Raw genomic sequence first — 16,352 nt, 5'->3', positions numbered from 1 at the left:
CTCTTATATATTCCTGGTAAGATTGTAAAATGGTACAACCACTATGGAAAACAGTATGGCACTTTCTCAAAAAGCTAGAAACAGAAATAGCTTATGACCCAGCAATCCCACTCCTAGGTATATATCCTAGAGCTATAAGAGCAGTGACATGAATAGATATATGCACACCTATGTTCCCTGCAGCATTACCCACAATAGCATAAAGATGGAAAACTACACAACTATTAAGAATAACGAGGAGTCTGCAAAACAGCTTATAACATGTATGAATCTGGAGGACATTATGCTGAGTGAAATAAGCAATCACTAAAAAACAAATATTATATCATCCCACTATTATAAAAAGTCAAGAATAGATATACATACAGAAGGTAAAGTTCTTTGATGGGTACCAGGGATGGGAGGGAAAGGGAGGAGGAATCACTTTCTAGATAGTGGACACTTGTTACTGTTAGTGATGGGAAAGACAATCCCAAATATGGGTGAAATCAGCACAACCTGACCAAGGTAAATAAAGACACTAAGAAGTACACGAGAAAAAGGGACAATTTCGGTAAATGCTGTAACATACAATTTTGCAACAACAGTAAAAATAACCAAAACATCGTGTATGTTTATGTAGATAGATACAGATGCATATACATGTCTAGGAAGGCATATGCGAGTAAATGCACATGCATGTATATGCGTATCTGTAGATATAAGTATACACACGTTTGTGCGTGCTGCATATATATCCACATATCTAACAAACAACATATGGGGCATAGTTATAGAGGCTTCCTAGACATATCCAATCAGCTCACAGAATTGGTCTATTGGGTCAAAAGGCTTGTGACCCTAGTCTCAAGGGACAACTTAGTAAATTGGCATAATATAGTTAGTTCACAAAGATAATGTTCTAGATCCAAGTTTGGTGAGTAGCATCTGGCATCTTAAAAGCTTGCGAGCGGCGATCTAAGATATAAGTATGGGTCTCTACTTGTCTGGAGCAAAAGAGAATGAAGGAACTCAAAGGCTCAAAAAAGAAACTAGTCCATGGGACTAACAGCCCACATGAACCACAACCTTTTCAAACCTGAGAGCAGAAGAACTACGTGGTAACCGGCTTCCACGGTTGGCGACTCTGACAAGGCACATAAAAGACGGCTCCACATAGAATGGAAGAAAAATGCAGAACAAAAGTCAAATTCCTAAAAAAGACCAGACATACTGTACCAATAGAGACTAGAGGAACCCTTGATACTCTTTGAACTTGGCATTGAAGCTACTTCTTCAGGTCATCTTTCAGCCAAATCATAGATTGGCTTATGAAGTTAGCAATACCACCTGTGAGTAATGTGTTCGCTTAAACAATTAATTATATGAGACAAAACAGTCAACAGTTACCCAAAAGCAAAGATGAGACAGCAAGGAGGGGAAGGGAAGCTAGATCAATGGAAACAGAAGAAACAGAATGGAAATAATGAGAATGCTAACTAACACACTGTAAAAATTGTAACCAATAGTATGAAATGATTTGTATAAACATTGTTAAAGGGAACCTAATTTGCTTTGTAAATTTTCACCTAAAACACAGTAAAATATTATATAAAAAGAGGGAGGGAATAACAATATTTGCAGATAAACAAAAACAGAGAATTCATCACCAAAAAAATTGCATTAAAAAAAATAAAAAGGAAGTTCTTCAGGATGAAGAGAAATGACACCAGGCAGAAATTCTAATCTACTGAAAAGAATGAAGATGAGCGATAACTATGTAGGTAAATATAAGTCTATATATTTTTTCTTCTCTTTCTTTAAATTTCATGGAACTGTTTAAATTAAAAAAAAAAATTGTCTTGTAGGTTTTATAACATGTATATGTAGTACATATGACAAGCATAGCATGAAGAGCTGGGGCCAGGAGGTAAACTGACCTATAATGTTGGAGAGTTTCTACATTTTAGATAAAGTGGGGTATAGTAATTCTACATATACTGTAAAAAGTATAAAATTTTTTAAAAATGTAATCTTTATAACAATCATAAAAACAATGCAAAGAGAGGTAGAGCTAAAAAGATAACACATAAATCAAAATATTAAATATTAAGTAAATACAGTAAGCACAATAAAAAAATATTAAAATAATCCAAAAGAGGGCAAGAAAGGAGTAACTAAGAAGCAAAAGAGAGGAAAGAAAAAACAAAACAGTAGACTGAATCCAACCATAAGTAATTACATTAAATGTTAATGAATTAAACAGTCCAATTAAAAAGTAGGGATTGTTAGATTAAATAAAAAAGTAAGACCCAACCATATGGTGTCTCTAAAAGACATAAATAGACTGGAAATAAAAGGGTGGAAAAAGATACCATGCAAACATTAAGCATAAGAAAGCTGGAGTGTCTATATTAATACCAAAGTAGAGTTCATGATAAACAGTATTACCAGAGATAAAGAACATTTCATAATGACAAAAGGGCCAGTTTGTTAGGAAAGTACATCAGAACCATATATACAACTAAACACAGAACTTCAAGATATAAAAATACAAACTGATAGAACTAAAGAGAAAAAATAAATCACAACTAGTAGAGTTTATCTCCTCTTGCAGTAATTGATATTTTTGATTGATACTAAATTGATACTAGACAAAAAATAAAAATCAGTAAGGATAAAGATCTGATGATATTATATACCATTTTACCTAATTGACATTTATGGAATATTTCACCCAATAAACATAGAAAACACATTTTTTTCAAGAGCACATGGAATGTTCACCAAGACAGGCCAACGTGCTGGGCTATAAAATAAGTCTCAATAAATTTCAAAAGACAGAAATTTACAGAGTATGTTGTCTTACTACATCACAATTAAATTATGCATGAATAACAATAAATATTTAATTATCTGAAAATGAAACAATACATTCTAAAGAGTCAATGGGTCAAAGAAAAAAATACAAGGGAAATTAGAAAATAATTCAAATGACTAATAATGAAAATACAAAATGTGAAATTCGTGGGACACAGCAAAAGTAGCGCTTAGAGCAAGGGTCAGCAAACTACAGCCTGTGGGCCAAATTCAGTCCACTGAGTTTTTGAAAATAGAATTTTCAAATTTGGAACACATACACACTCATTCGTTTACGTATTGTTTGCGGCTGCTTTCATGCTACAGCAACAAAGTTGAGTAACTGTAACAAAGACACAGGGCCCACAAAGCCTAAAATATTTATTACCTGCTGCTTTAGAGAAAGAAGCCCTAGTGGCCCTATGGCTGAGTGTTCAGCTGCTAACCAAAAGGTCAGCAGTTCAAACCCACCAGCTGCTCTATCGTTGAAAGATGTGGCAGTCTGCTTCCGTAAAGATCCCAACCTTGAAAACCCCATGGGGCAGTTTTACCTTGTCATACAGGGTCAGTATGAGTCAGAACTGACTCAACAGCAATGGATTTAGTTTAGTTTTCTTTTTGCTTTACAGAAAAAACTTGCCAACCCTAACTTGTTAGGTGCCATCAAATCAATTCTGACTCATAGCGACCCCATGGGGCAGAGTGAACTGCCTCATAGGGTTTTCTTGGCTGTAATCTTTACAGAAGCAGACTGCCAGGTCTTTCCACCGAGGGCAGCTGGGTGAGTTCGAACTGCCAACCTTTCCATTAGAAGTTGAGTGCTTAACCATTTTGTCACCAGAGCTCCTTGACCCTAGCTTAGAGAGAAATATATAGCATAGATGTTTCTATTAGAAAACAAGAAAAGTTTTAAGTCAACAATCTAAGTGTCCACCTTAAGAACTTAAAAAAAATGAGAAAATCAAACCCACAGTAGAAAGGAAGAAATAATGAAGAGCAGAAATCAATGAAATTGAAAACAGACAAACAGTAGAGAAAATTATCAAACTTTTAAAAAGTTTATTTTTTTAAAAGATCAAATAAATTGATAAACCTGTAGATATAATGATTGAGACAGAGAAGAAACAAAACACTAGATAGGAATAAATGACAGGATTCTACCACAGACTCTATAGAAATAAAAAATGCAATAATGGAACACTATTATGAACAACATTATACTAATATACAATTTAGGTAAAATAGATCATTTTCTTGAAAAACAGAACTCACTAAAACTGACACAAGATGAAACTGAAAATCTGAATATCTCTATAACTATTACAGAAAATGAATTAATCAAAAAACTTTCCACAAAGAAAACTCCAGGTCCAGACGGTTTCACCAATGAATTTTTTTTATTTTCTAAATTTTATTTTGTTGTTGTTATTGAGAATATACACAGCAAAACATACACCAATTCAACAGTTTCTACATGTAAAATTTAGTGACACTGATTACATTCTTCAAGTTGTGCAACCATTCTCATCCTCCTTTTCTGAGTTGTTTCCCTCATTAACATAAACTCACTGCCCTAAGGTTCCCATCTAATCTTTCAAATTGCTGTTGTCAATATGATCCCATATAGATAATTCTTAAAAGAGTATAATGCTCAAGGCAGACTTTTTTTTTAACTAGTTAAGTTAAACTGTTTGCTCGGTTTTAAGACTACTTCAGGGGATATTTTTGGTTTAAGGTTTAAAGATTACCTCAGGGCAATAGTTTCATCTGTGAATTTTATGACATATTTAAGAAAGAAGTAAAGGCAATCTTACATTAACTGATTAGAAAAACCCAATACATAATATTGACCAAAGATATATCTAAAACCTAAGGGTATAAGAAAGGTTGAATGTTAAAAGGTAGGGGGGAAAAACACACCAAGTACAAACCAAAGCAAACCCAGTGTATCCCCAACTGATGAGATAAAACAGACATAACTTGAAAAAACATTATCATAGGTAATGAGGGTCACCACATAATGATAAAAGGTTCAGATAAATACAAAATAAAATAGTTGTAAGCTTATCTGTATGCACCTAATAATATAGCCTCCAATAAGTGTAGGAAGAAACTGATAAATTTACTATCACGGTAGATTTTAACATACCTCTCAAAATTATTCATAGAGTAGACAATAAATTAGTAAAGGTAGAGAACTGCACAATGAATAAACTTGTCTACAGACCCTGATCATCAAAAATTAGAGAACATATATGGAACATTAATTAAAAACATGACCACATACTGAACCATACAGCATATCTCACAAAGAACAGAAGCTATGTTCTCTGACTACGAAGCAATTAAGTTGGTACCAAAACCCAACCCACTGCCGCTGATTCCAACTGATAGCAACTCTAAAGGACAGAATAGAACTGCCCCATAGGGTTTCCAAGGAGCAGCTGGTGGATTTGAGCTGGTTAGCAGCCGTAGCTCTCAACCATTTTGTCACCAGAGTTCGCTCTCTCTCTCTGTCTCTCTCTCTATATATACTGAAACGTATGGGGCATGTATATTTTAAAGGTAAGCAGATGAAGGTTATCTAGCTACTGATTTCAGATCTAAATGTTAGCATGTTGTCTTTCTTTCACACTCTAGCTCTCTTGCATTTTCTCTCCCTCTTACTCTGTCTCCTCTTGAACTTCTAAACTTCAATTACTGAGATTTAAGTTCATTTAGTCCTCAGTATAATGGCACGTTATCATTTATTCATAACCTTTTCGTTAGCAGCCGAATGCTTAACCACTGCGCCACTAGTTGGTAGTCAATAAAAAAAATATTTTTTTATGTTGTAAATTAAAAATCAGACTTCTAAATACCTTTAATCATAGAAGGACTCATAATGGAAATTGAAAAAATATCCACCACTGAACTACGATGGATCAACTGGTTTATTAGTTAATTAATTAGTTATGAACTACTGGTTGTGAGACTCTTTGTTCCACACATTTTGGGTTAAATAGAATGGCCTTTTTTCTCAGAATCCATAAGTCATCCTCCTCTTCACCACAGCCTGTCTGAAATGTTTTATTTAAGGACCTAATCACAATAATTAGAATTTCTGTAAGAAACGACCTGTGAGGTCATAGGGATGCAAGAAAAATATGGTAATCAAGGGTGTTTCTTGGTTCTTGAAGACCCTTCCTTGATGGGGAACAACTGTTTTAAGAGATGAGCCTTAGAAAAACTGCTCAGCTGCTGTAGGTAGACACATAAACTAATTTTAGGGGAGGGGCATAGGGACAGAGAGTGAGAACCCTATCAGAGCGGAGAGGACTCAAGGAGCGTGCATGCAAGATAGGCTGCACTGTATGATGAAATGACATGGGCTTTATGCATTCAGTGACCATACCTCCCAGTTTGCTCCGGTCAGTTCTGGTTTAGTCTTGTTATTCTGGCACTAATAGTGCCCCTTTCTCTCTCAAAAATGTTTGGAAAAAAATTATATGGTCACCTTATTGACAGTCCAACACTATTTTCCAGGTGTGAATCCTGGCTCTGTCACTTACTAGCTGTGTTGCTTTGAGAAAGTTACTGATTCTCTCTGAGCCTCAGTTTCTTCCCCTATAAAATGAAGAAAATATATAACTCACAAAATAGTTATGAAAGTAAAAGAAATAATACATCAAAGTACCTAACACATGCTAGGTGCTTCATAAAAGGGACTTATCAACTCAATGGGCAAATAACACAGAAGGATATGTTCATTTTTCCTCAAATCAAAAAATGCAACACAGTTAGGTCTTTAGAGATCATATCCTAGAATGTACATAATGGTAAAAAGACACTTGTGGGAAGTTTGTCTCTGTTTTTCTTTTCTATAGGTAGGTCTGTTTCTCTTATTCTTTTCTCTCTGCCTTTATTTTATTCTCTTTAGAGAGGTAATTATGGCAGAATAAGAAACAACTCAGTAATGGGAGTTAAAAGACCTATATACAAATCATGCCCCAATCACTTTGAAGCTGTGAATCGGAGGCCAAATTACTTAATGTTTCAAAGCCTTGGTTTTTATGTAAAACAAAGAGAATATTCCCACTCTCACAAGTTGAGAGTAGTTTTGAAAGTATTAGTAAACTGCTTATAAACATTAACTGTATTAGTAAACTGCTTATAAACATTAACTGAATTAAAAAGTCAACACACTGGTCTGTCTTATCCTCTGTTCTTTAAACTGGCCATAATATAGTTTTACTATTTATAGTATAACATTAATGATATGATAGAGAGGACTGCTATTAACTGAATGAACTCTAGGAGTAACACAAATTATTGCATCTCACTATTTACTGACATTTACAGAAAGATAGTTTTATATGGGTAACTATCCACATATAATGCTTTCCTCTGCCTCTTCTATTCCAATAATCTGAGTCAGAATAACTCTGTTAAGCAAGCATGACTCCAGTGCAGACCTCAGATCCAGGTAAAGGTAATGATAATACTGATAATCATAACTACTAGAACAGAAGCAGATACTAATACATATACTGCTTACTATATGCCAGATTATTCTAGTAAGAGAGGTATTTTTATTATCCCTATTTTTAAAATGAAAAAACCAAAGTACAGTGAAGTTAAATGACTTGGCCAATATTACACAGCTTGTAAGTGGTAGAACTGAGTTTAAACCCAGGCAATGTGGCTCCAAAGTCTGCACTCTTCACCATCACACTGTGTGGCCTCTATTTCCCCTATCTGGTATATAATTGACTATACAGGGTATTTATGATTGGCCTGGGTAGTCAGAGTCTGGTACTGATCATAGAGAATAACAAAGAGCAAGACAAGTCACTGAGGGAAAAAAAATCAACCCTCTCCCAAGGCAAAAAGCCACAGGCAAATTTATCCTGCCTTTTGCCATCGTTTTTCAGGCATTTACAGTGTTCTGTTGGGAAGGAAGGAATGAAGAAAACTTCTTGAGTGGTTATTTAAACTTTTTTGAATGTCTCTATCAGGTCTGAACTGGAACATTACCTTGCTTCCTTAGTGCAGGGTGAACAAAATCACCCAATATTCTCCCAGCGAAAACAGCCTCTATCTTAACGTCCCTCGCTTGGCTATAGAGAGATGAGTCCCAGTTGCTCTAACATAAGTTTATTTGTTCAACAAACAACCATTTAATGCCGAGCATTGTACTAGGTGCCACTGAAATAAAGATAAATAAGATATGATCCTACCCCTCAAGGAGCTCATAGCCCAGTGGGGATGAAAAATATAGACAAAAATATTGTAAATCAACGTGGTATGGTACAGTGGGGAGCCTAGAGGAGGCAATGGCTAGCTATGTCTAAAGAAGGAAAATCTAGGAAGAGCACCAACCTTACAAAATTGCCTACAAAATGACAATTCCATATGGTACAACCTAAGAGAGAATATTTGAGCAAGTTCTTCTTGGGTGAAGAAGAAGGCAAAAGGAAGGATTTCAGAGGAAAGTCAAAGGAGTCCATTTGTCTTTACTTTACATAGAGCACTGTGAGCTTCTCATGCTTATTTTTTCAGTGTGAATTAGGAAACAAGAAAACACACACACAAGCGTGCACATGAACATGCTCCCTTTTGATTTTTCTTGAAAATTGTAAGTAGTGTCCCCACCTCACAAGACAACTAAAGTTAAAAGTATCTTTTCTTGACTCCTCTATCAGTAATTCTTTTTCCAAACCAAAGAATCACAAAAAATGTAAAAATTCCTTCAAATCTCCAAATCATAAAACATAATTACATAGATAACAACATGCTAGAAATTCTGGTACATAATCAGTTATACACATCTCATATTTCCTAGGTTAGCTAGGAGACCCAAAACTGTGAAGGCTCCAAAAGTGTGGTTATTTAAAAGTTATAATTTTGCCTGGCATTTTCCCTGGGATTAGTCATGGAGTGGCAGTTTGAACTACTTAGCTTTTAAATAGTGTTTATCTCTTAGTGGTCGTGATAAACAACTTAGCTGGCAGTTTTTGTTTAAAACTCCCAACAGTTTTCTCATTTGTTTAACTCATCATTATGTGGCTGCTAAGCATTGAGCTGGACCTTGAAAGACCACGTTGGGAAAACAAGTTGGTCAAAAAGCTTGCTTCCAGTTAGGCTGCAGATTTACTGCCAAATTTGTTAACCTATGAATTTTGGCTACAATAAAGAAAGATTAGAGTTTTCCACTTCATCAAATACAATGCCAGTGCCAGACTCAAATTCTCAAGCTCGTAAATAGCACAAAGCCCTAGTATGCTCTTAGTCAAACTAATTGCACTGTATGAGAGAACAAGCAAATGCACAGAAAACCAATCAACTGGGCCATTATTTGTGTGTGTTTAGCCCACATTTGATTCTCTGCTTCCTAGCCTTACATTCCCACCCTCAACTCGCTAACAACAAATGCTATACTGGAATGTACGTTAAGACTACTACTACAATTCTTGTCCTTTAATGTCAAAATATGCTAATAAAATAGTTTCAACTTCTTCAGCGAAGCTCAAAAGTATTTTTGAAAATCCATTATATCATTTCCCCCCATAATTATTAAAAAGCATAGCCTGTTATAGAAAGACCAAAGTAAAGAATGGTTATATAACACAAATAAATAGTGATACAGCTAGTAAATGATTTGATGCCAAGTGACACAAAAAGTTCTCTTTAACCTAAGGAAGGAAATAGCTTTTCCTTTAAGAAAGGGGAAAAAGAATTTTGATTTACAGAAATACTCCATAAATACTTAGGTATACATGCTTGTTTTCCTAGTTCCACTGCACATCTTTTACTGCTCTTAATAATTCTTTACTCCATATATCAAAATATGTAAAAATGAGAAAACCCAAATTTCCTCCTAGCCCAATGGTCAACAAATTTTTTTTTCTGTAAAAGATCAGAAAGTAGTTATTTTAGACTTTGAGGGGGCCTATGGTCTGTGTCACAACTACTCACCTGCTGCTCTAGTGCAAAAGTAACCATATAGTTAATACTGAAACAAAAGAGTGCGGTTATGTCCAATAAAAACTTTCTTCACATATCCGGAGAGTAGGCTGAATTTGATCCAAGGGCCATAACTGGCTGATCCCTGTTCTAGCCTCCAAACTAGCAGTGTCCCTGAATGACTTAAAGAGGAAATGTAAACTACCCTTTAAATTGAGAAAAAAGATACTTTTGTAGGGGTAGGAGGAAATAGGGTGGATGAAGGGGTGGGATAAGGAGAAGCAAAAAAACACACACAGATAACAAAGAAATAAAGGATTGATTCCATTAGGTTACCTTCTGTGGATCTGAATTCTTCTCCTATTGAGGTACTTTTTATACCCAGGTTATCATCACTGTCAGATTCTGTAAGGCAGAATCAGTAAATGCAAATAAATTTCTGAAAAAGTACTATAATTTATGTATTCTCAAGCTATTATTTTCAGTGTCTTCTCCCATATCCAAACTTACTAGTCACAATTAATCAGTATTACACCACTTTCCAAATAGGTTTTTTTTTAAAAAAATGCTTACCAGATAAACCCAAACCAAATCGAATGCTGCTGAGTCGATTCCTACTCATAGCAGCCTATAGGACAGAGTAGAACTGCCCCATAGGGTTTCCAACTGTAATCTTTATGGAAATAGATTGCCACATCTCTCTCCCTCGGAGAGGCTGGTGGGTTCAAACCACCGACCTTCTGGTTAGCAGCCAAGAACTTAACCACTGCACTCCCCACGCTCCTTTTACATATCATAGGTATGTTATCACACAGATTTTAGGACGGTGCCAAAAAAAAAAAACACCTACAGCCTTATTAACAAGCTGAGGAAACAACAGGCAGCTAGGCTTTTAGAATTAAGTTCAACAATTATTTTATATAATGCCTATTTGATAGGGTGTAATGCTGGTTCAATCAGCTATACTTTCACAGCGAGGGTGAACTACTATTATGTTCAGTTTTTCAGATGGCTTTAAAAATCTGAGTAATTACTATGATTTTATAGATTCCAACCATACTTAATGCCTGCACTCCATTCCAAAGTGAAGCCATAATCAAATGGATACAATGAAGTCCTAGGCCCATAAAACACATAGCCTATTAAGTGTTCCATTTCAAGAAAAAGATCTTGTAGTAAAATCTTCTCAATTTGAATTCATCATCCTCAAGTTTACTCTTTCATTATTTAAGAAGAAATAGTCTAGGTAAATTAATACTTTACATAAAACTGCAAGGAAGATGTTTAATTTACTTAAGAACTATAAATAATTGAATATATAAAACTATATTTTTAAAAGGGAAAAAAAACAAAAACCAGTTGCTGTCAAGTCAATTCCAACTCATGGCAAACCCATGTGCTTTAGAGTATAACTGCGTTCCATAGGGTTTTCAATGGCTGTGACCTTTTGGAAGTAAACTGCCAGGCCTTTCTTCCAAGGCATCTCTGGGTGAGTTAAAACTGCCAAACTTTTGGTTAGGAGCTCATCACTTAATCATTTGCACCACCTAGGGACTCCTTTTTAAAAGAAAACCCTATATAAATCAAATCAAATATGTCTTGTTCTTCAACTAATTAGATACGGTCAAGTTCTCTTACATAAACAAATTTCTAAGAGCCCAGAAAATTTTTTATATAAGCAACAAAAGTCACTAATGAAACACTGGAAAATAGTAATTCAGAAATTCAGAAATCAAGTATAGTTGAGGTAGGTAGAGTAATCTAACACTTGGCAAAGTTTAAAAAAAAAAAAAACAACTTAAAATGCACTGCCAATATGGTAAAAACAAGAAGCATAGTCATTTTATCATATGGAGAGTGACTACAATGAGCCAGGAAGCGATGTCATACAGGGCAAATAAACAATGGTGATGGCATGCTCCCTTTAACTCAACATATATCACACTAAAGTGGGCTTCTACAGCCTCAAGAAAAGAAGAAATCATTTCTCATTCTAAAGGTAGTAGATACTGGTTCAAACAAAAACACTGAAGATAGTAACTTTATGCACTCTGAAACATTTACACTAAGGGGGAGGAAGCAGCAGAAGGAAGGGGATTTCTAGCGAATTTCTTAGAAAATGCATGTTGCTATACCAAAATAGCTCACTACTGTGCTTATAATTCTTGAGCCAACATTTTGAGGAGCTTCTCAATATAAGGCTTATGTGTTTAATTATGAGACTAAAGATCCTATGGAAATTACAGTGTTAATCATTTTCCTTGGCTATGTTCAATACCAGATTAGTTTGCTTTTTAAGTACCAGAACCCACAACCAAGTCATTTTATGTTCTGACTTAAAAAAAAAAAAAAAAAAAAGAAGCATCTTTCTGAATGGTATTTTAAAAAACCCCAAACTGCTCATATTTGATATCCTTACATAAACTCTGCATTGTTAGGCTGCAGCAGAACATCTCTTACTACCTTCACTCCTTAAGGGTATGGTTAGGGCCAGTAACTCACAACTGATGGATATCTCTGAGTCATGAGATCAGGTATTTGTGTCAGTAAGAACTTCAGCCTTAGCAGGCAATACTGATGAGGAGAAAAGCACTTACTGTGTGGTCATAGGCAGGTTATTTAACCTTTCTGGATCTACGCTTCCACGTCTATAAAATGGGGTAATATAAAACATCCTACCTCATAGTGTTGCCAAGAGGATTAAATAACATGTGGAAGAAGTTCTTTAAACATGTTTAAACGTCACAAATATAAAAAACAGCCAGCACGGTGGCTAGTACATATTGAGTGGCAGGTCCTCAATAAAGATTAGTTCTCCTTTCTCTTCTTTAAAACTGAACATTTAAGTGATATGTTCTATCTGCATCTCTGAATCATGAGGCTTGAGTTGGAATGAAGATACATTTATGAGAAAAATGTTTAATAGGCCTAAAAGAAGAGAAAGTCTATCTAGCTCTTCTGATTAGGACTACCAGAAAGGATCCATGTATCTTGTCAAGTTTTAAAACAGTGAGAATGAGTGCAGTATAAAATAGAATTGATGAATAATAATAATGGGGCTAAAGATGTCACTTAAGGACAGGTTAATAGACACTTACATGAAATGTCTCTACCGAAATTTATTATATACCGAAATCAAAATGTTGGTGCTGGCACCCTCATGCTTAGAAGGAAAGAGAATTTATAGGGCAGCAACCATGACACAATGAAACCTCAAACTTAGTCTAGCTACAACGAATAACTGATTTACCCTAACCAAGTCACAGACCTAAAAATGTATCAGTAGTAAAGCTACTTACCCGTCCCCTCACCATCAGGAAAAAAGCAATATCCTATGGCCAAATGAGTGGACATCCATATACAGAACCAGCAACTTTGAATATCTCTACTTTCATACTGAGATAAGTATCTCCTGAACAAACTTTCAATTAACTCTGAAAAATCAGCAAAGACTAAGTTCTCAAAGTATAGGATACCATATGATCATTGATGTTCATGACAGTATTTAAGAGATTCTTCCTGCTTATACAGAAGCTCCAGTCTGATAACTACTCTCTGGCCCTAGAAAGGCAGTCCCCGGGTTACAAACATCTTACGGACAACTCGTATTTGCCCTTTAATATTATGTAAACTTGCCCTCACTTTGAAACAACTGAACTAACCCCTACTCACAACAAATTCTTCATCACAATCACCTTCACTTGCTGTACCTGCAGCTTTTACAATATTGAAAAGGCTTCCAGCCTTTTTTTGCACTAAAGTAAGGCTAAATAAGAACTGTATGCACCTGTTCCAACTCACCTACAAATTGTTAAAGAGATTCAGGAACAGATCTCGTTCATAACCCAGGGACTGCTTGTAACAGCAAATCTCTGAAAAGTTAGAAAGAGGCTCAAACTCACATCGTTTGTCTATGCTAGGGTGATTTTAAAAACCTGAAAATCACAAGACTGCCTATAAACTGATGATAGATATAAGAGGTAATTCTCACTATATGTTACTTACAGTATTGTTGTGTGCTGTGGGGTCAATTCTGACAAATAGTGACCCTATATGACAGAACAGAACAGCCCCATAGGGTTTCCTAGGCTATAATTTTTATAGAGGCAGATTGCCAGGTCTTTTTCCCCACAGAACAGCTGGTGAGTTCGCCAACATTTTGGTTAGTAGCAGAGCGCTTAGCCACTGCACCACCAGGGCTCATTACTTACAGTATCCATGTCCATTATATCCTAAAGATAAGAGGGCTTTGTCTGTCTGTAACTAGGAGGCTTGAGACCACAAATCCCCTGAAACTGTATATAAAATTGTATATACATGTTTATTTTGGGGGAAAGAAGGTACAGAAAGCTTTCATTAGATTCTCAAAGAGGTGCGTTAACTAACCTCCCTACCTCACGCCTCCCCTCCACACACGCACAAAAAAGGTCTCAAACCACACTGCCTTAAGAGACTGTCTGGTTGTCAGATCTGAAGATAGCAACACCATGCTCAACTAGATGAACAGAGTTATCCTGGCATTGTTGTAACCAAAATTATCCAGAGGCTCAACAATGAATTAGTCCTCAGGGACAATGAGAGATTTTCTCAACTACAATAAATATTAATACTATGCCTTAACACAAAGTATTACTCAACTATTCAAAAAGCCATTTGTTAGGAAAAGTGATGAAATAGTTTATCCAAGAAAGTGATTGTTCTTTGATTTTCTTCTTATAAAGTTCATCATCAGGCAGTTTGACAGTTTTCAGTCTTCCATGAAGAAAAGATTTTGTCTTAGTAACTGAATCTGAATATACTGTGCTTCAGTATAACTTATTTTTTGAATTTTAGAGTTACAAAAAAGCATTATATACTTCATTAGATCCTTAAATCAAGATTAAAGATAAAATACCTGGATTTAAAGTCTCTGTACTTCCTTGGCCACTTTAATTATTTTCATTACTTTTTAAATGCAGTGACTGAGAAACAGATTTTCTTTTTATGGCAGTAGTAATAAGGATAGCTACTATTTACTGAGTATCTACAGTACTTTATATAGTGTGCCGGACACATTATCTACATTACCAATTCTTATAATCTTATAGACACAGAAAGTGAGGCTCAGAAAATTTAAGTAACTTGCCTGAAATCACACGGTTAATAAGCAGCAAGTTAGTATTCGAACCAAAGCCCACACTCTTCTTTATGCACTGCAACATCTCTGCGTTTCACAAAAATTCAGGAAAAATATGCATGTGCTCCAAAGACCAAAAAGTTCAAAAGAGCACTGAACATGAATGAATGATAATAATTAAAAAAAAAAAGGAAATCTAGAGCTAAGAGGCACTCAGAAGGGCATAACCAGCAGATATCAATAACCTTCTATACACCTCCAGCCCTCACATAGCTGTGCAGACCTACTAATATGTAGCTCTCATTCCAAATACAATTGAAATAGAGGCAAATCCACAACAGGTTTCATATTTTAAATTATAAAAGAAATGCTCACAAAAGCAGCAGCATAAGAAAAAGAAAAAGGAGTCGGCTTAGGGTAGCAAAGATAAAAATTTAAGTATTTTACAGAATATAAGTAGATGTTGTCAAGGGTTGGGGAAGGGATGACAAAAGAGTGACAGAAAAAGAGGTAAGCAAGAAGTGAAAGACAGAAAAAGCAAATGGATGAAAACAAAAATTATAGAATAGGAAGATATAATTTGTCATCATTACTCTGCTTTAAACAGCACATGTACGCTAGCAGATTAATGACTTACAACTTTGCAGAAGTGAACTGAATCCACTGTAATTAGTGATTAGAGAAAAATTCTACAGAACAGGTTTTCAATCAAAATGTGGCTCCAAATATGTTAAAACAAAAAAATAGCTGGAAGGCAAGCAGAGTTGGATAATTTAAAGGCACATAATAAAAACGCCAAAAGGTAGGTACTGCTTTTCATTCAGGTCATTTACCAATATCTTCAAATTTTACTCATGGCTTCTAATTGTTAAGATATTTAAAAATTATTTACTCCTTTATTCTTTCACCCACATTTCTTTATATCAGAAATTATGATGACAAACTTGAACTCCTAGAATTACATCATCTTTTAAATGCTGGGAAGTGAATCTGGACATAAGCACTCCCTTTCACTGAACTGTTTCACAAAGACGGAGAATGGAGTACAAGTTGCCAGCAACAGGACAGGATGTTACCTGCCCTTTCCAGGGATCTAAAGTTCTTCATTTTGTCACTCTCAATCTCTTATGTGGTTTCTTTTTTTTTTTTAAAAAACTGAAGAAAAATTTGTTTGGAATTTCAGAAACAAAGTAAAAATCTGAATTCAGAGCTTTGCAAAACTGTGTGAACATATTTCAACCCTGACTATACATTTGACTTGATAGATATGGATGTGATCTCAATCAGATCAAAAAAAAGCTCCACGAGGTTCACCGATCAGCCTGGGAGTGGACAGCCCTGTAAAACCAAAAATGAGACTCATGAGGTACAGGAGTCCAGTGATAAGGGCCAGAAAGCAGAAGGGGACAAGGAAGCAGGTGATAGGAAACCCAAGGTTGAGTAAGGATATTGT

At 35.4% G+C, this 16,352-nt stretch overlaps 1 protein-coding gene across 6 annotated transcripts in view; it reads right to left on the bottom strand.

Moving 5' to 3' along the window:
- Nucleotides 1-16,352, bottom strand: part of ZNF451 (zinc finger protein 451) — a 105,121-nt gene that overhangs the window by 14,549 nt on the left and 74,220 nt on the right. For 2 of the 6 annotated variants that reach the window (XM_023741119.1, XM_023741120.1), the window contains 2 exons: nt 10,120-10,188; nt 5,352-6,444 (listed from right to left, as the gene is read on the bottom strand). The exons of 1 other annotated variant lie outside the window; for it this stretch is intronic. In XM_023741119.1, coding sequence (XP_023596887.1) covers nt 6,389-6,444; nt 10,120-10,188 — 125 coding nt within the window. In that variant the 3' untranslated portion in view covers nt 5,352-6,388. Of the gene's footprint in view, nt 1-5,351; nt 6,445-10,119; nt 10,189-16,017; nt 16,238-16,352 lie in introns of those variants that run through there. 3 more of the 6 variants (XM_023741116.1, XM_004386829.3, XM_023741117.1) reach the window with 3 other exon arrangements.

Source organism: Trichechus manatus, unplaced genomic scaffold (assembly GCF_000243295.1).
Source record: "Trichechus manatus latirostris isolate Lorelei unplaced genomic scaffold, TriManLat1.0 scaffold00172, whole genome shotgun sequence".
In the NCBI taxonomy this organism is placed as follows: Eukaryota; Metazoa; Chordata; class Mammalia; order Sirenia; family Trichechidae; genus Trichechus; species Trichechus manatus.
This window is presented reverse-complemented; position numbering and strand designations above follow the sequence as displayed.